Consider the following 20,018-nt stretch of genomic DNA (forward strand, 5'->3'; position numbering starts at 1 on the left):
TGCTACCTTTATCAGCTATATCCAATTCTACTAGTCGAATACAATGAATAGTAAAAAAAATAGATACATGTAACATTTTCCAGACTGAGAAGGTTGTATTTATGGATATTATGTATATGCATATATATGCATATATATATAAAATCTATCAATGAAAAATAAGCATTAAATAGTAAAGATACATCTAAAATCTTCAATTTTACTCGTAAATGAATTACTAGATCATTATGAAAAATTCTGAGTTAGGGTCATAAATATTACTTATGTACATTATTTTATCATTTTAACTTTTATTATTTAATCTAATATCACATAGATCAAGTGACATCATAAGATGGTATAGGGTTGGAATACCTTTAGAACACATTTCTATTAACTTTAAAGCTGTGTGTAAATTTCAAACCACACAACATACAACTTGTGATAGAAAATGGATCATATTTTATGTGTCAGGTCAGATTTCTTAGTAAGAATTCTCTATTCCTCCATTTCTATTTCAAGGGCTCATTAATGCAAATGATTAGACATCCTTCAAATCGCTAATTGTGAAGTTGGTCTCCTACTTTCATGCTCTGTGCTGGGGTCAATGCAAGCTGGAGCTGTTTGACTGGAAGTCCATTTACTGTACACTATGTCCCCGAGAAAATATAGGACTCTACTCCTGCAATGACGGGGCAGAATGACAGCTCTGTGGTTGAGTTCATCCTCTTGGGCTTTTCTCACCTCCCTGAACTTCAAGTACACATGTTTGGAGCTTTCCTGGTTATTTATCTGGTGACTCTGACAGGAAATGCCACCATTGTCACTGTTATCCTCCTGGACCACAGCCTTCACATCTCCATGTACCTGTTCCTGCAGAACTTGTCTGTGGTAGAAGCAAGCTTCAGCACAGCCATTATGCCTGAAATGCTGGTAGTCCTGACTACTGAGAAAGCGACCATTTCCTTTGGGGGCTGTTTTGCACAGATGTACTTCATTCTTCTCTTTGGTGGGACTGAGTGTTTTCTCTTGGGGGCAATGGCCTATGATCGATTTGCTGCAATCTGCCATCCTCTATCCTACCCAGTGATTATGAGCAAAAGGATCTTTGTGAAATTGGCAATGTGCTCATGGGTCATGGGCATCATGACAGCTACTGTGGAAGTCACATGGATGCTTAGCTTTCCCTTTTGTGGTCCTAGTAAAATTAATCATATATCATGTGAAAGCCCAGCAGTGCTGGAGCTTGCCTGTGCAGATACCTTCCTGTTTGAAGTCTATTCTTTCACAGGCACCATTTTGATTGTCATGGTTCCCTTCCTGTTGATACTCTTGTCTTATACTCGAATTCTCTTCACCATACTGAGGATGCCATCCACTACAGGGAGGCAGAAGGCTTTTTCCACATGTGCCTCTCATCTCACCTCAGTCACCCTCTTCTATGGCACAGCATGCATGAGTTATTTGCAGCCTAAATCCAAGTACTCAGAAGACACCAAGAAACTGATGTCATTGGCTTACTCTCTGCTCACCCCTCTGCTTAATCCACTCATCTACAGTCTGAGAAACAAGGAAATGAAAAGGGCTGTGGTAAAATTGTGGGAAAGAAAAGTGGTTTTCTTACTTGGTGAGAAGCCATTTAGGATTTGGAAACCACCAAAAGAAACTCTACCTTAGTTTAGTCTTTCAATACTTTAGTCATTTGTTTTTGTGAATATATGGTTTTTATAGTATGATATAACAGTAGTCATATCTTTGTGAATTGCATATATTGAGTTCATTATTATAGCATTGTCAGTAAGATGATGCTTGAATAAATCTAATTTCACATATTCATATGTTTGATACTTTGTTTTCTGGCCATCTGATGGGATGAATTGTGTCCTTTTACGTATCATCTGTCTCATCTCTCACTTATCATAGTACCTACTTTTGTATGGTATGTGTGTCTGTGCTTGCTTGTCCATTCATTTTTGAGAATTACCTCATACCCACATTCCAGCTAAGCTGCTGCTCTTTTCCTGTGCTCCTACCCCAGCTCAGTGTTCATTAATGGGAATAAACATTACAGAACTTCTTTTTAAAATGATTAAAAAGTCCACTGAAACTCACTAACACCCAGAAAGCCAGGAAAATGAAAGATGTATTGTTGACATTTGTTGTTTAAATTAAAAGAGAAAACCCACAAATTTATTTTTGAGGCCCAAACTAGCCCTCATTTCTATCAGAGTCTCCATTTGCTTAAAGAGAGACTTACTTTTTGTTTTAAATTTAGTTTAATTTTATTTATTATTCTTTACTTATTCATATTACATCGCACTCACTGCCAATCTTCTGGTCACCCCCTTCTGCAATGCTTCCTCCATCCCCAATCTCCTTCTCAGAGTGGGTAGGGGGTTCAGACTCCAAGAACCCCAAGGGTCCAGGTTAGTTGACTCTTGGTCTTCCTATGTAGTTCCTTATCCCCTTCAGGGGCCACAATCCTTCCTCCTATTCTTCCGTAAGAGCCTTCAAGCTCCATCTACTGTTTGGCTGTGGTTGTCTATATCTGCCTGAGACAGACTGGGTGAATCCTCTCAGAAGACAGCCATGCTATACTACTGTCTGCAAACATAACAGAGTATCATTAATGGTGTTAGGGATTGATGCTTGCCCATGGGATGGATCTTATGTTGGGCTGGTTACTGGCTGACTGGGAACCCCGTGTCTGCTCCATCTTCAGTCCCTGCATTTCCTGTAGACAGGATAAATTTTGGGTTAAAAGTTTGGTGGGTTGGATGGTGTCCCTATTGTTCCATTGGAATTCCTGCCTGACTGGAAGATGTCAAAGAGAGACTTCTTTGATTAGGGTTGGTGACTATACTTTTCTGTGGGTATAAAGATAAAATTTCAAAGGTAGAAAGGAATTATGCTGGTCCAGCATAGATTCTTTTCTAAGACCCTTGATCCACTAGTCAGAGGGAGTTGGCTAGGTTTCCATACTGGACATGATTTCTGTGGTGCTGAGCGAGCTTTAAGTCTAATTGGACAGCTGTTGGTTGCCACCACCTTGTGAGAACTATAAAAGTATATTTTAATAGCCTAGTAGAATAGTCATCGCTGACAATTTGGTGTAGATTACAACATAAGTAGGAGATAGGGTTTTTGAATGTCATAACAAGGTAAGGTAACAATAAGGCTAATTGGACTGTTAACAGTCATTAAAATTGTATACACTATAGGAAGTATCAGACTGTATCTCATAATTATAGGCAACTGATACATGCCAATTAAATCTATTATATGTAACAATGTGCTAGAATAACAACAAAAATGTACAGAATAGGATATATCTCAGGAGAGATGTCTGAGGAGTTAAGGGAACTGGCTATTTTCTCAGAGACCTGACTTTAACTTCTAGCACCCACATGGCAGCTCACAACCATCTGGAACTTCAGTTCTTGGGGATCTGGCACTTTCTTTTGGCCCCTGTGGCCACTGTACACATGTGGTGCATAGACAGCCATGCAGACAATGCAACCTGTACACATTCAATCTGGCCACATCCATATATTTAGAAAGGAGTACATCTTTTTCTTCCCATTAGAAGCCAATTTAAATGTTTGGTCCAATAGGGAGTGTGTGTATTTTTAAACCATTTTGGGATTATTTGTCATTCAAAATATGTGTATGCATTAGAATAGACACAGGTAAAAGACTTGTACTCATGAGCACGGTCCATAAGAACAATTCACCTCACTGTCTACTGCTTGTTAATGTTCTACAGATATGCATCATGGGTAATAAACACCTACAGCTTGCTGTGTCTGTGTCTGCTTGGCTTCCTCATCTTCTTGTCAATCCCTCTGCTTCTCACATCACACAAAGACTAGAAGACCTGTGGTGTCAAGTGACCTTCTGACTTTAGTGTGTGTGTTTTCCTCCTCTAACCTTTAGTGATGACAGGGATGTTGTAGAAGAGAACACTTGAAACATTTAAATAAGTAAACTATTGGTTTAATGCCTTTCAATTTCATGTAACTACAGAGATCTCAGAAAAAGCCCAATTCTGGAGCCATTTTTGTCCACTTCAATTGTCACATACCACCTTATTCATTTTGAATGTGATTCATATTTTGAATGAAGGCATCTAAAGGTCCCCAGAGCTGCTTTATCAGACTGTTCAGGTAATTGGTTTAACTTTTTTTGAGCCTGGTGGAATTTCTTTTATAGAGAAAATATGTCTCTATACTAGTCAAATAATGGGTCATTCCTTATCACCCACCATAGGATACCAATGTGATTATTAAATTATTTTTATTTTCTTTTATTCTTGAATCATGTTTGCATTCCATCTTTTTAAGAATAGACATTTTGCAACAATGTTTGAATTTCCAGGCTTTAGAAAAATAAAACAAAAACTTCTTTTGTTTAAGCCATCTAGCCTGCAATTAGATTAGGGATAGGAATCCAGAGTGCAAATATCTTTTTATTTTTTATTTTTATTAATTTTTTTCCCATCTTAATTAACTTGAGTATTTCTTTTTTTCCATCTTTATTAACTTGAATATTTCTTATTTACATTTCGATTGTTATTCCATTTGTTTACATCTCAAATGATATCCCACTTCTTGGTTACCCCCTCCACCAATCTCCCGTCCCATGATATCCCACTTCCTGGCTACCCCTCTACCAATCCCCATTTCATATCTGCTTTTCCCCCATAGGCTGAATTGGGTGGTCAGGTCAGCCTATGTTGTTCTTCCAATGGGGTTGCAATCCCTTTGCCTGTATGAGCATGCTCCCCCACCCACCCACAGTCTCCTGCCACACCCCTCCAGCATCCCCCTAAGCTGGGGTATCAAACTTCTCTGCAACTGTGAGAGCTAGTATTTTTCCTCCAGCGTCAGACAGCCCCTCCCATCCAGGAGGGAGTGCACCAGTCTCAGACAGCCCCTCCCATCCAGGAGGGAGTGCACCAGTCTCAGACAGCCCCTCCCATCCAGGAGGGAGTGCAGCGATTGTGTCTGGGGCAGTGTCCGCACAACAGGACTGTCTCAACCTTGTCTAAAGGAATTCATTTCAAGGACCCAGATGCCCTTGTTTGTAAGGACAGAAGGGTCTATTGAGCTCACCAATGCCCCCATGCCTAATCTCCATCGCTGTAACCTGCCTTTTATGGAATGTATAAAACTGTACTTTACAGATTGTTCAGGGTCGCTTCTCCTTGTGAGGTAGGCGGACCCCAGCTTGCTGGAATAATCATAATCCTCATGCCCTTGAAGAGGTCTCTGGTCTCATTCATGGGAGTCTCCTGGTAATTAAGACTCAAGTCAAGTCTTACAGGACCAAGGGCTTCCCTCCCCTTCGGTTGCTGTTAGACAAGGCCATCCTCTGCAACATCTGTATCTGGAGCCATGGATCCCTCCAGGTATACTCCTTGGTTGGTGGTCTAGATTCTGGGAGAACTGGGTGGTCAGGTCGGCCTATGTTGTTCTTCCAATGGGGTTGCAATTCCTCTCTCATCCTCCAGTCCTTCTGCTAGCTCCCCCACCAGGTTCCCTGAGCTCAGTCTGATGGTTGGCTCCAAGCATCCACACCTGCATTGGTCAGTTGCTGGCTGGACTTCTTCAGGAACCACTACACTAGGTTCCTGTCAGCAAGCACCTCTTGACCTCCATAACAGTGTTGGGTTTGGTGTCTGCACACATGATGGATCCCAAGGTGGGGCAGTCCCTGGTTGGCCCTTTCTTCAGTTTCTGTTCCATTTTTTTGTCCCTGTTCTTCTTTTGGACAGGAACATTTCTGGATTAAAAACTTTGAGATGGGTGGGTGACCCCATCCCTCAACCAAGGGCTGTGCCTTTTTACAGGAGGTAGTCTCAACATGTTCTATTTCCCCTTCTCTGTGCATTTTGGCTCTGTGCATTGGGTCCTGGGAGCCTCACTATTCCCTAGTGTCCAGGATGGTACAGTGGCTATCCTCAGTTCCTCATCCCCCTGCTACATATTTTTGTTTGATTTCCTGACCCTCTGTACCTCTCTCACATCTCCTCCAGTTCCTGATGCTGCCACCCTTATTTTCTTGCCTTCCTTTCTCTCTCCCTGCTCTCTCTCTTCCTCCCCCTCCCACAAATGTCCCCCTCAATGCAGGACTGAAGCATCCACACCCTGGTTTTCCTTCCTTCTACGCTCCATATGGTCTGTGGGTTGTATTATGGACATGCATGTATATGAGCTTTTGGGCTAATATCCACGTATTAGTGAGTACATACCATGTGTGTTCTTTTGTGTCTGGGTTACCTCACTCAGGATGATATTTTCTAGTTCCATCAATTTGCCTGCAAATTTCATGAAGTCATTGTTTTTAATCACTGTGTAGTACTCCACTGTGTAAGTGTACCATATTTTCTGTATCCATTCTTCTGTTGAGGGTCATCTGGGTTGTTTCTAGTTTCTGGCTATTGTAAATTATATGTTGGAAAATCTTTTGGGGATATGCCCAGGAGTAGTATAGCTGGAGATGCCAGAGACAAATTCAGGGAGTGGTACTAGCTCAAGATAGAGTTGTATACTTCAGGCAGCACAGCTGGAGTGGATGAGACATCTAAGCCCTTTAACAATGGACTTGAAGCTGTAGGAGTTGCTGTTTTCCCTGCTGGGTTCAGTTCTTGCTTTAGTTCAGTATTTCTTATGATGTCCCTATTCCTTTCTTTTGGAATAGACATGTACATACTGTGCCATTATATGCTCAAGTATGTGGTAATTGCTTTTTGATTTTATAGCAATTACTATTACCCCTGTTATACTTCGCCTTGTTTTGCACTGTAATGTTGCCTAGAGTCTTATAAGAGACTTTGGACCTTTAAACAAGGCAGAGACTATAAAAAAAAACTGTGAAAGACTATTTTGGCTAAATGCATTTTGCATTATGATAGAGATATAAGGTCTATGGGTCCCAAGGAGTGGAGGGTGGTGGTTCAAATGAGAATTGCCTCACACCCCCCACCCCCAGGCCCATAGTTTCCAGTATTTGAATGCTTTCCCCAGGTGCTGCCACAGTTTGGGGGAAGTTTAGGAGATGAGACATTGCTGAGGAGGTATGGCACTGGGAGCAGGCTCTGAGAGTAGAAAGTCCCTGTCTACCACTTCCACCTCACTATCTTTGCTTGTGCTGTGATTGGAGATGGAAGTGCTCAGCTTCCTGCTCCTTCCAGGTGGTCTCTTCAGGTCCTATCTCCTCAGTGTTGTCATCTCCTTTGGGTTTCTGAGCTTCTCACATTCCTGGTGTCTGGGACTTTCTCGTGGTTACCCCTGATCCCCACCTAATAGTGCTGCATATTTCTATTCATTCTCCTGGCTCTGTGGGTTTCTCTCTGGTCTCCCCTTATAACTGATCCTGCCCCCTTCCCCTCCCCCTTCCCTCTCCTACCCAGGTCCCTCCCTCCCTCTGCTTCCCATAATTATTTTGTCCCCACTTCTAAGTGGTATTGAGGCATCCACACTTGGGCCTTCCTTCCTGTTAAACTTTATATGATCTGTGAGTTGTATCATGGGCATTCTGAACTGTTTGGCTAATATCCACTTATCAGTGAATGCATACCATGTATGTCCTTTTGGATCTGGGTTACCTCACCCAGGATGATATTTTCTAGTTCCATCCATTTGCCTACAAATTTTGTGATGTTCTCGTTTTTAATAGCTGGATATTATTCCTTTGAGCAAACGTACCACATTTTCTGTGTCCATTCTTCCACTGAGGATAATTTGGGTTCTCTACAGTTTCTGATTATTATAAATAAGGCTTCTATAAACATAGTGGAGCATGTATCCTTATGATATGTTGGGAAATCTTTTGGGTACATGCCCAGGAGTGGTATAGCTAGGTCTTCAGGTAGAAATATTTCCAATTTTCTGAGGAACTGCCAGACCGATTTCAAGCATGGTTATACCAGCTTGCAATCCCACCAAGAATGGAAAAGTGTTGAGCTTTTTCCACATCCTCACCAGCATCTGCTGTCACCTGCATTTTTGATCTTAGCCATTCTGATTGTGGTAAGATGGAATCTCAGGGTTGTTTTGATTTGCATTTCACTAACGACTAAGGATATTAAACATTGCTTTGGGTGATTTGTGGCTATTCGTGATTCCGCAGTTGAGAATTCTCTGTGTAGCTCTGTACTGCATTTTTAAAATTGGGTTATTTGGTTTTCTCGAGTCTAACTTCTTGAGTTCTTTGTACATATTAGATATTAGTTCTCTATTGAATAAAGGGTTAATAAAGAGCTTTTCTAATCTGTCAGTTGCCATTTAGTCCTATTGACAGTGTTCTTTGCCTTACAGAAGCTTTTAAGTTTCATGGGGTCCCATTTGTCAATTGTTAATCTTAGAACCTGAGTGATCGGTGTTCTGTTCAGGAAAATTTCTCCTGTGTCAACGTGTTCCAGGTCATTTCTCACTTTTTCTACTATTAGACTCAGTGCATCTGCTTTTATGTGGGGGTCCTTTGATCACTTGGACTTGAACTTTGTGCAAAGAGCTAAAAATGGATCAATTTGCATTCCGTTACAAGTAGATAGCCAGTTAGATCAGCACCTTTGTTGAAGATGATTTCTTTCTTCCACTATATGTCTTGGCTTCTTTGTTCTTTGAGAAATTAAGAAGATAAATAAACTCATAGCCAAACTAACTAAAGGGCACAGAGACAGTATCCAAATTAACAAAATCAGAAATGAAAATGGAGACATGGCAGAAACTTAGGAAATTAAAAAAAAATCAGATCTAACTACAAAAGCATATACTCAATGTCTTACTCAGGGTTTGTTCCTTCCTTCCTTCCTTCCTTCCTTCCTTCCTTCCTTCCTTTCTTTTCTTTCTTTCTTTCTTTCTTTCTTTTTGTAATTGCATATTTTATGTATTTACATTTCTTTCTTCTTTTTTTTTTATTAACTTGAATATTTCTTATATACATTTCGAGTGTTATTCCCTTTCCCGGTTTCCGGCAAACATCCCCTCCCCTCCCCTTCCTTATGGGTGTTCCCTCCCCACCCTCCCCCATTGCCCCCCCCCCAACAGTCTAGTTCACTGGGGGTTCAGTCTTAGCAGGCCCCAGGGCTTCCCCTTCCACTGGTGCTCTTACTAGGATATTCATTGCTACCTATGAGGTCAGAGTCCAGGGTCAGTCCATGTATAGTCTTTAGGTAGTGGCTTAGTCCTGAAGCTCTGGTTGCTTGGCATTGTTGTACATATGGGGTCTCCGAGCCCCTTCAAGCTCTTCCAGTTCTTTCTCTGATTCCTTCAACGGGGGGTCCTATTCTCAGTTCAGTGGTTTGCTGACATTCGCCTCTGTATTTGCTGTATTCTGGCTGTGTCTCTCAGGAGGCGATCTACACTTCTGCACTTCTTTGCTTCATCCATCTTGTCTAATTGGGTGGCTGTATATATATGGGCCACATGTGGGGCAGGCTCTGAATGGGTGTTCCTTCAGTCTCTGTTTTAATCTTTTGCCTCTCTTTTCCCTGCCAAGGGGTATTCTTATTCCCCTTTTAAAGAAGGAGTGAAGCATTCACATTTTGATCATCCGTCTTGAGTTTCATTTGTTCTAGGCATCTAGGGTAATTCAGGCATTTGGGCTAATAGCCACTTATCAATGAGTGCATACCATGTATGTCTTTCTGTGATTGGGTTAGCTCACTCAGGATGATATTTTCCAGTTCCAACCATTTGCCTACAAATTTCATAAACTTCGTTGTTTTTGATAGCTGAGTAATATTCCATTGTGTAGATGTACCACATTTTCTGTATCCATTCCTCTGTTGAAGGGCATCTGGGTTCTTTTCCAGCTTCTGGCTATTATAAATAAGGCTGCGATGAACATAGTGGAGCACGTGTCTTTTTTTTATGTTGGGGCATCTTTTGGGTATATGCCCAGGAGGGTATAGCTGGATCCTCAGGCAGTTTAATGTCCAATTTTCTGAGGAACCTCCAGACTGATTTCCAGAATGGTTGTACCAGTCTGCAATCCCACCAACAATGGAGGAGTGTTCCTCTTTCTCCGCATCCTCGCCAGCATTTGCTGTCACCTGAGTTTTTGATCTTAGCCATTCTCACTGGTGTGAGGTGAAATCTCAGGGTTGTTTTGATTTGCATTTCCCTGATGACTAAAGATGTTGAACATTTCTTTGGGTGTTTCTCAACCATTCGCATTCCTCAGCTGTGAATTCTTTGTTTAGCTCTGAACCCCATTTTTAATAGGGTTGTTTGTCTCCCTGCAGTCTACCTACTTGAGTTCTTTGTATATTTTGGATATAAGCCCTCTCTCTGTTGGAGGATTGGTAAAGATCTTTTCCCAATCTGTTGGTGATGGTTTTTCCTAACCACAGTGCCCTTTGCCGTACAAAAGCTTTGCAGTTTTATGAGATCCCATTTGTCGATTCTTGATCTTAGAGCATAAGCCATTGGTGTTTTGTTCAGGAAATTTTTCCAGTGCCCATGTGTTCCAGATGCTTCCTAGTTTTTCTTCTATTAGTTTGAGTGTGTCTGGTTTGATGTGGAGGTCCTTGATCCACTTGGACTTAAGCTTTGTACAGGGTGATAAGCATGGATCGATCTGCATTCTTCTACATGTTGACCTCCAGTTGAACCAGCACCATTTGCTGAAAATGCTATCTTTTTTCCATTGGATGGATTTGGCTCCTTTGTCAAAAATCAAGTGCCCATAGGTGTGTGGGTTCATTTCTGGGTCTTCAATTCTGTTCCATTGGTCTATCTGTCTGTCTCTGTACCAATACCATGCAGTTTTTATCACTATTGCTCTGTAATACTGCTTGAGTTCAGGGATAGTGATTCCCCCTGAAGTCCTTTTTATTGTTGAGGATAGTTTTAGCTATCCTGGGTTTTTTGTTATTCAGATGAATTTGCAAATTGTTCTGTCTAACTCTTTGAAGAATTGGATTGGTATTTTGATGGGGATTGCATTGAATCTGTAGATCGCTTTTGGTAAAATGGCCATTTTTACTATATTAATCCTGCCAATCCATGAGCATGGGAGATCTTTCCACCTTCTGAGGTCTTCTTCAATTTCTTTCTTCAGTGTCTTGAAGTTCTTATTGTACAGATCTTTTTTACTTGTTTGGTTAAAGTCACACCAAGGTATTTTATATTATTTGGGTCTATTATGAAGGGTGTCGTTTCCCTAATTTCTTTCTCCGCTTGTTTCTCTTTTTGTAGAGGAAGGCTACTGATTTATTTGAGTTAATTTTATACCCAGCCACTTTGCTGAAGTTGTTTATCAGCTTTAGTAGTTCTCTGGTGGAACTTTTGGGATCACTTAAATATACTATCATATCATCTGCAAATAGTGATATTTTGACTTCTTCTTTTCCGATCTGTATCCCTTGACCTCCTTTTGTTGTCTGATTGCTCTGGCTAGAACTTCAAGAACTATATTGAATAAGTAGGGAGAGAGTGGGCAGCCTTGTCTAGTCCCTGATTTTAGTGGGATTGCTTCAAGTTTCTCTCCATTTAGTTTAATGTTAGCCACTGGTTTGCTGTATATGGCTTTTACTATGTTTAGGTATGGGCCTTGAATTCCTATTCTTTCCAGGACTTTTATCATGAAGGGGTGTTGAATTTTGTCAAATGCTTTCTCAGCATCTAATGAAATGATCATGTGGTTTTGTTCTTTCAGTTTGTTTATATAATGGATCACGTTGATGGTTTTCCATATATTATCCATCCCTGCATGCCTGGGATGAAGCCTACTTGATCATGGTGGATGATTGTTTTGATGTGCTCTTGGATTCGGTTTGCCCAGAATTTTGTTGAGTATTTTTTGCGTCAATGTTCATAAGGGAAATTGGTCTGAAGTTCTCTTTCTTTGTTGGGTCTTTGTGTGGTTTAGGTATAAGAGTAATTGTGGCTTCATAGAAGGAATTCGGTAGTGCTCCATCTGTTTCTATTTTGTGGAATAGTTTGGATAATATTGGTATGAGGTCTTCTATGAAGTTCTGATAGAATTCTGCACTAAACCCATCTGGACCTGGGCTCTTTTGGTTGGGAGACCTTTAATGACTGCTTCTATTTCCTTAGGAGTTATGGGGTTGTTTAACTGGTTTATCTGTTCCTGATTTAACTTGTACCTGGTATCTGTCTAGGAAATTGTCCATTTCCTGCAGATTTTCAAGTTTTGTTGAATATAGGCTTTTATAGTAAGATCTGATGATTTTTTAATTTCCTCTGAATCTGTAGTTATGTCTCCCTTTTCATTTCTGATTTTGTTAATTTGGACACACTCTCTGTGTCCTCTCGTTAGTCTGGCTAGGGGTTTATCTATCTTGTTGATTTTCTCAAAGAACCAACTTTTGGTTCTGTTGATTCTTTCTATGGTCCTTTTTGTTTCTACTTGCTTGATTTCAGCTCTGAGTTTGATTATTTCCTGCCTTCTACTCCTCCTGGGTGTATTTGCTTCTTTTTGTTCTAGAGCTTTTAGGTGTGCTGTCAAGCTGCTGACATATGCTCTTTCCTGTTTCTTTCTGCAGGCACTCAAGCGCTATGAGTTTCCTCTTAGCACAGCTTTCATTGTGTCCCATAAGTTTGGGTATGTTGTACCTTCATTTTCATTAAATTCTAAAAAGTTTTAATTTCTTTCTTTATTTCTTCCTTGACCAGGTTATCATTGAGTAGAGCATTGTTCAATTTCCCGATATGTGAGCATTCTTCCTTATTGTTATTGAAGACCAGCTTTAGGCCATGGTGGTCTGATAGCACACATGGGATTATTTCTATCTTTCTGTACCTGTTGAGGCCCGTTTTTTGACCAATTATATGGTCAATTTTGGAGAAAGTACCATGAGGAGCTGAGAAGAAGGTATATCCTTTTGCTTTAGGGTAGAAAGTTCTATAAATATCTGTTAAGTCCATTTGGCTCATGACTTCTCTTAGTCTGTCTCGTCTCTGTTTAATTTCTGTTTCCATGATCTGTCCATTGATGAGAGGTGTTGAAATCTCCTACTATTATTGTGTGAGGTGCAATGTGTGTTTTTTAGAGCTTTAGTAAGGTTTCTTTTACGTATGTAGGTGCCCTTGTATTTGGGGCATAGATATTTAGGATTGAGAGTTCATCTTGGTGGATTTTTTCCTTTGATGAATATGAAGTGTCCTTCCTTATCTTTTTTGATAACTTTTAGTTGAAAATTGATTTTATTTGATATTAGAATGGCTACTCCAGCTTGCTTCTTCTGACCATTTGCTTGGAAAGTTGTGTTCCAGCCTTTCACTCTGAGGTAATGTCTGTCTTTGTCTCTGAGGTGTGTTTCCTGTAGGCAGCAGAATGCAAGGTCCTCGTTGCGTATCCAGTTTGTTAATCTATGTCTTTTTATTGGGGAGTTGAGGCCATTGATGTTGAGAGATATTAAGGAATAGTGATTATTGCTTCCTGTTATATTCATATTTGGATGTGAGGTTGTGTTTGTGTGCTTTTCTTCTCTTTGTTTTGTTGCCCAGACGATTAGTTTCTTGCCTCTTCTTGGGTATAGCTTGCCTCCTTATGTTGGGCTTTACCATTTATTATCCTTTGTAGTGCTGGATTTGTAGAAAGATATTGTGTAAATTTGGTTTTGTCATGGAATATCTTGGTTTCTCCATCTATGTTAATTGAGAGTTTTGCAGGATACAGTAGCCTGGGCTGGCATTTGTGTTCTCTTAGGGTCTGTATGACATCAGTCCAGGATCTTCTGGCCTTCATAGTTTCTGGCGAAAAGTCTGGTGTGATTCTGATAGGTCTGCCTTTATATGTTACTTGACCTTTTTCCCTTACTGCTTTTAATATTCTTTCTTTATTTTGTGCGTTTAGTGTTTTGACTATTATGTGACGGGAGGTGTTTCTTTTCTGGTCCAATCTATTTGGAGTTCTGTAGGCTTCTTATATGCCTATGGGTATCTCTTTTTTTAGGTTAGGGAAGTTTTCTTCTGTGATTTTGTTGAAGATATTTACTGGTCCTTTGAGCTGGGAGTCTTCACTCTCTTCTATACCTATTATCCTTAGGGTTTGATCTTCTCATTGAGTCCTGGATTTCCTGTATGTTTTTGGACCAGTAGCTTTTTCCGCTTTTTACATTATCTTTGACAGTTGAGTCAATGATTTCTATGGAATCTTCTGCTCCTGAGATTCTCTCTTCCATCTCTTGTATTCTGTTGGTGAAGCTTGTATCTACAGCTCCTTGTCTCTTCTTTTGGTTTTCTATATCCAGGGTTATTTCCATGTGTTCTTTCTTGATTGATTCTATTTCCATTTTTAATTCCTTCAACTGTTTGATTGTGTTTTCCTGGAATTCTTTCAGGGATTTTTGCGATTCCTCTCTGTAGGCTTCTACTTGTTCTCTAATGGAGTTCTTCATGTCTTTCTTGAAGTCCTCCAGCATCATGATCAAATCTGATTTTGAAACTAGATCTTGCTTTTCTGGTGTGTTTGGATATTCCATGTTTGTTTTGGTGGGAGAATTGGGCTCCGATGATGCCATGTAGTCTTGGTTTCTGTTGCTTGTGTTCCTGCGCTTGCCTCTTGCCATCAGATTATCTCTAGTGTTACTTTGTTCTGCTAATTCTGACAGTGGCTAGACTGTCCTATAAGCCTGTGTGTCAGGAGTGCTGTAGACCTGTTTTACTGTTTTCTTTCAGCCAGTTATGGGGACAGAGTGTTCTGCTTTTGTGTGTGTAGTTTTGTCCTCTACAGGTCTTCAGCTGTTCCTGTGGGCCTGTGTCTTGAGTTCACCAGGCAGGTCACTTGCAGCAGAAAAGTTGGTCTTACCTGTGGTCCCGAGGCTCAAGTTCGCTCTCGGGGTGCTGCCCACGGGTTCTCTGTGGTGGCAGCAACCGGGAAGATCTGCGTCGCCCCTTCCGGGAGCCTCCGTGCACCAGGGTTCCAGATGGCCTCCGGTGTTTTCCTCTGGAATCAGTAATGTGTGCAGAGAGCAGTCTCTTCTGGTTTCGCAGGCGTGTCTGCCTCTCTGAAGGTTTAGCTCTCCCTCCCACGGGATTTGGGTGCAGAGAACTGTTTATCCGGTCTGTTTCCTTCAGGTTCCGGCGGTGTCTCAGGCAGGGCTCCTGCCTCTCCTGGGCCCTCTCCCACGGGAGCCCAGAGGCCTTATACAGTTTCCTCTTGGGCCAGGGATGTGGGCAGGGGTGGGCAGTGTTGGTGGTCTCTTCCCCTCTGCAGCCTCAGGAGTGCCCACCCGACCAGGCGGTGAGGTCTCTCTCCCACCGGTTTTGGGAGCAGAGAGCTGCTGCGGGCCGGGATCCGTGGGTGTGGGACATCTGGTCATGTATTTACATTTCAAATGTTATCCCCTTTCCAGGTTTTCCCTCTGGAACTCCCTATCCTCTATTCCATCTTCCACACCCCCCCACTTCTATGCTCCCCAACCCACCAACTCTTACCTCAGAGCATTTCCATACATTGGGGAATCAAGCCTTCATAGAACCAAGGGCCTCTCCTCCCATTGATGCCATCCTCTGCTACATATGCAGCTGGAGCCATGGGGAGCCTTCATGTGTACTCTTTGGTTGGTGGTTTAGTTCCTAGGATCTTTGGGGTGGTCTGTTTGGTTGATATTGTTGTTCTTCCTATGGAGTTGCGAATCCCTTCAGTTCCTTCAGTCCTTTCTCTAACTCCTCCAATGGGGGTCCCTGTGCTCAGTCCAATGGTTGGCTATAAGCATACTCATCTGTATTTGTCAGGCTCTGGCAGAGCCTCTCAGGAGACAGCTATATCAGGCTCCTGTCATCAAGCAGTTCTTGGCATCTGCAATAGTGTCTGGGTTTGATGTCTGTGTATGGGATGGATCCCCAGTTGGGACAGTCTCTGAATGGCCTTTCCTTCAGTCTCTGCTCCACATTTACTTCCCGTATTTCCTTTAGACAGGAGCCATTCTGTGTTGAAAATTTGGAGATGAGAGGTTGGCCCCATTCTCTAACCTGGGGCCTTGCCTAACCTCCTGGTATGGTCTCTACAGGTTCTCCCTCCCCTTTTTTTGAGCATTTCAGTTAATCTCATCCCTATTGGGTCCTGTGAGCCTCTTGCTTTCCTGGCATCTGGGACTTTCTGGTGACTACCCCCAGTTCCCTATCCCTCATTGTTACACACCTCTGTTCAAATTCCTGGATATATATATATATATCCTCCAAGATATATATATATATATATCTTCCTCCAAGTCCCTCTCACACTCTACCTCCTGTGAGTATTTTGTTTCCCCTTCTAAGAAGGACTGAGGCATCCACATTTTGGTCTTCCTTTTTCTTGAGCTTCATATAATCTGTGAATTGTACCTTGGGTATTCTGAGCTTTTGGGCTAATATCCACTTATCAGTGAAAGTATACTATGTGTGTTCTTTTGTGACTGGGTTACCTCACTCAGGATAATATTTTCTAATTTCATCCATCTGTCTATAAATTTCACGAACTCACTGTTTTTAATTACTGCACATTACTCCATTGTGTAAATGTACATTTTCTGTATCCATTCCTCTGTTGAGAGATAATCTGGATTGTTTCCAGCTTCTGGCTATTATAAATAAGGCTGCTACGAACATAGTGGAGCATGTGCCTTGTTATATGTTGGAGCATCTTTTAGGTACATGCCCAGGAGTGGTATATCTGGGTCCTCAAGTAGCACTATGTCCAGTTTTCTGAGGAACCACCAGACTGATTTCCACAGTGGTTGTACCAGTTTGCGATTCCACCAAGAATGGAAGAGTGCTCCTCTTTCCCCACATTGTCAGAGGTTTATTTTCCTTATGTTCCCTGATGCTCACTCGTCTTTCGTTTGCTCTAAATGATGTTCTGTACCTTACTGACTTCTGGTCTTTTATTCTTTATTCACAGCAGTGGCAATGGAAGTGGAGAAGTACATTATATGAATCTCAAATATACACAAAGGAAGTTAAATAATATTAATGTCCTAAATTTCATTGAAAAGCCAAACCTGCCACTTGGGAGGTTTGTTTAAAGTCCCAAACACTGAACTTTTGATCCAATAAAAAGACAATCACTTAGTGTTTTCTCATGGTTTGTAACAGGAACCTTGTAATGAGTTGATGTCAACTGCCTCCTAGCTGCCCCTTATTTGGGGAAAACTGGAAGGTTTGAAGATTTCCATTTCCTGGACAACTTTCTCTGGGGCCACTGCTTCTTAACTTGAAAGTTTCTGAGGGCAAAGAGGTTGTGAGATGACCTGGAATCTCCACTGTGGCCCACTACTCAATTCCCTCTGCCCGCTGTAGGGAATTTCATCTAAGGTCCCTCCCTTTGAGTCCTGAGAGTCTCTCACTTCCCAGGTCTCTGGTACATTCTAGGGGGTACCCCACCTCCTACCTCCTGAGGTTGCCTGTTTCCATTCTTTCTGCTGGTCCTCAGAACTTCAGTCCTGTTCCCCCACTCAATACCTGATCTTGTTCCCCTCTTCCCCACACCCCACCCTTCCCACCCAGATCCCTCCCTCCCTCTCTCCTTCCTGTATTTGCTTTCTTCTCCATTCCAAGTGGGATTGATGCATCCTCACTTGGGCTCTCTGGCTTGTTTACCTTTTTGGGTTCTGTGGATTGTTTCCTGGGTATTCTGTACTTTTTTTGGGGGGGGCTAATATCCACTTATTAATGAGTAGATTCCATGCAAGTTCTTTTGGGTCTGAGTTGCCTCACTCAGGATGATATTTTCTAGTTCCATCCATTTGCCTGCAAAACTCATGATATTCTAGTTTTTAACAACTCAGTAGAATTCCATTGTGTAACCAGATTTTCTGTATCCATTCTTCTGTTGTGGGACATCTGGGTTGTTTCCAACTTCTGACTATCACAAATAAGGCCTGGCTCCACTAAAATACTTTCTTCATTCAAGAGGGAAAAATATCAGGACACAGTCCCTTTCAAAAGCAAAATCAAACTCTAACTTTCCAATGTCTGGGATTTATTCATGATCTGGGCTCCTCCAAAGGACTGCAGTCACTTTTCCAGGTGACTCCATAGCACTCTAAGCTCAGAATGATCCACTCCACCCATGCTGTTCTCTGTGATCATCCCATGGTATTGGTGTCTTTAGCATACTGGGGTCTTCTCCTGTTGCAACTAGGCTTCAGTAACATCCACTCATAGGCTTTTTTCATGGTGCTAAGCCTCAACATTTTTGCATGACCCCTTCAGTCCTGTGCCATCAACTGGAATTGAGGCTTCACCTTTACCAAAGGCCTACTATGGCTTGTCACAGTGCCAAGCCTCAGCTGCTCTTCCTGATCCCTTCATGTCTTCAAAACCAGTACCACCTGGGTGCCTCTTATACATTACCAAGTACAGTCACAGCACAAGTTACAACTTTGGCTATCTCTGGAACACAGCTTCTTTGTGCTCTCAGAAAACACTTCCCAGAAGATTTCACCTCAGTGATGCTGGTCTCTTCTCAATCACCTCTAATTTCTTAGCCCCAGTTGTTCCAGTAACACAAAGGTTTTGTTTTAACAGTTCTGGTATCTTGTTTATCACAACTGATTCTTCAGCCCCAGCTAACCAAAACCACAGAATCTTTATAATAAAAAAAAGCAATGGCCCTGATAAGAGTCTTTAAGTATCCTTCTGACATTTCATAAGCCAGACCTCCATTTTCTGCACTGTTCTCAATATTATCTTCTAAACTCTTACAGAACATCCCACTGTACTGTTAACATCCAATGGCTCTTCTAACCCAAAGTTCCAAAGTCCTTCCACAGTCCTCCCTAAACGATGATCAGGCTGTCTTAGCCAGGGTTTTTATTCCTGCACAAAACATTATGACCAAGAAGCAAGTTGGGAAGGAAAGGATTATTCACCTTACACTTCCACAATGCTGTTCATCACCAAAGGAAGTTACCTTGGTGAACCATCCTCCTGGATAAAGCTACTATCACTAATAGAGTGATTTTTGTTTCTAGAGATAATTTTTTGATTTGAAATAGGTTTTAGGTTTTTTTGTTTAAAAAACATTTTCCCCCTTTGGGTAGGAGCCAAGTAATGCTTCTTTATGGATTCAAGCCAATAATTTTCCTCAGCAGAACACAATTTAATATTACCATTCTTGAAAGTTCTTATCACTAACTATCCTGTTGTTCCAGGAGTTGAATTTATACTCTACTGGGATGAATCATTCTAATCAGCTGGGCGGTGAATACTGAGCCTCAACCCCCTATTTCCTGCTGGCTTTCATCAACTGCTCTGAGGACCACCTGTACTAGTCACAAGCTCCAGGAAGCAGATACAGAGATGAAATGAAGAGTGGAAACATCTGGGACAACAAGGTGTAGGCATGGGCTTCACAGGAGGAGCCCAGTGATGGTCAGGCAGGCCTGGCTTAGACCTATGTTGTGAGAGAAGGCCTTAAGGACCTCCATGGCCAAAATGTTCATAGAGCAGAAACTCATTTCTGAAACCAGAGTTTTCACTTAGAACCTATGGCCCCTGGGAATGCCATAGTACTGTAGTACCTTTTGTCACTCAGGCAGGCATTTACTGTGTTTAAAGTCCTTAACTTTTTATGTTTCTGGGCACAGACTTTTATAGAATTTTCTCAATCCTCTTGATAGATATTGATAGGGAGAAAAATATTAATTTTTTAAAACATTAAGCAGGAGGCTTGCACTACACAACAGGGATGACATTAACTGAAATGCCCAACAAAGGGGAGGAGAACCTGTGGAGACCATATCCAAAGGTTAGGCATGGCTCCTGTTTGAGGGATGAGGCCACCTACCCATCTCAAAAATATTAACCCAGAATTGCTCCTGTCTAAAGGAAATGCAGGGACAAAGAGTGGAGCAGAGACTGAGGAAGAGGCCATCCAGAGACTGCCCCCTCTAGGGATCCATCCCATCTGTGGACACCAAACCCAGACACTATTGCTGATGCCAAGATGTGCTTGCTGACAAGAGCAGCATATAGCTGTCTCCTGATAGGCTCTGCCAGAACCTGACTAATACTGATGCAGAGGCTCACAGTCAACCATTGGATTGAGCACTGGGTTCCCAATGGAGGAGTTAGGGG

General features: G+C 41.7%; 1 protein-coding gene across 1 annotated transcript; it reads left to right on the forward strand.

Moving 5' to 3' along the window:
• The first annotated feature begins 666 nt into the window (after positions 1–666).
• LOC116893494 (olfactory receptor 10A3-like) lies at positions 667–1,656 on the forward strand. Its single transcript, XM_032895239.1, has one exon. The coding sequence runs from the start codon at positions 667–669 to the stop codon at positions 1,654–1,656; it is 990 nt and encodes a 329-aa protein (XP_032751130.1).
• Positions 1,657–20,018: the final 18,362 nt, after the last annotated feature.

This window comes from Rattus rattus, chromosome 2, assembly GCF_011064425.1.
Source record: "Rattus rattus isolate New Zealand chromosome 2, Rrattus_CSIRO_v1, whole genome shotgun sequence".
In the NCBI taxonomy this organism is placed as follows: Eukaryota; Metazoa; Chordata; class Mammalia; order Rodentia; family Muridae; genus Rattus; species Rattus rattus.

Bases quoted from the DNA above. Each gene is read 5' to 3' on its own strand.
- LOC116893494 (XM_032895239.1), top strand. From the start codon at position 667: ATGACGGGGCAGAATGACAGCTCTGTGGTTGAGTTCATCCTCTTGGGC.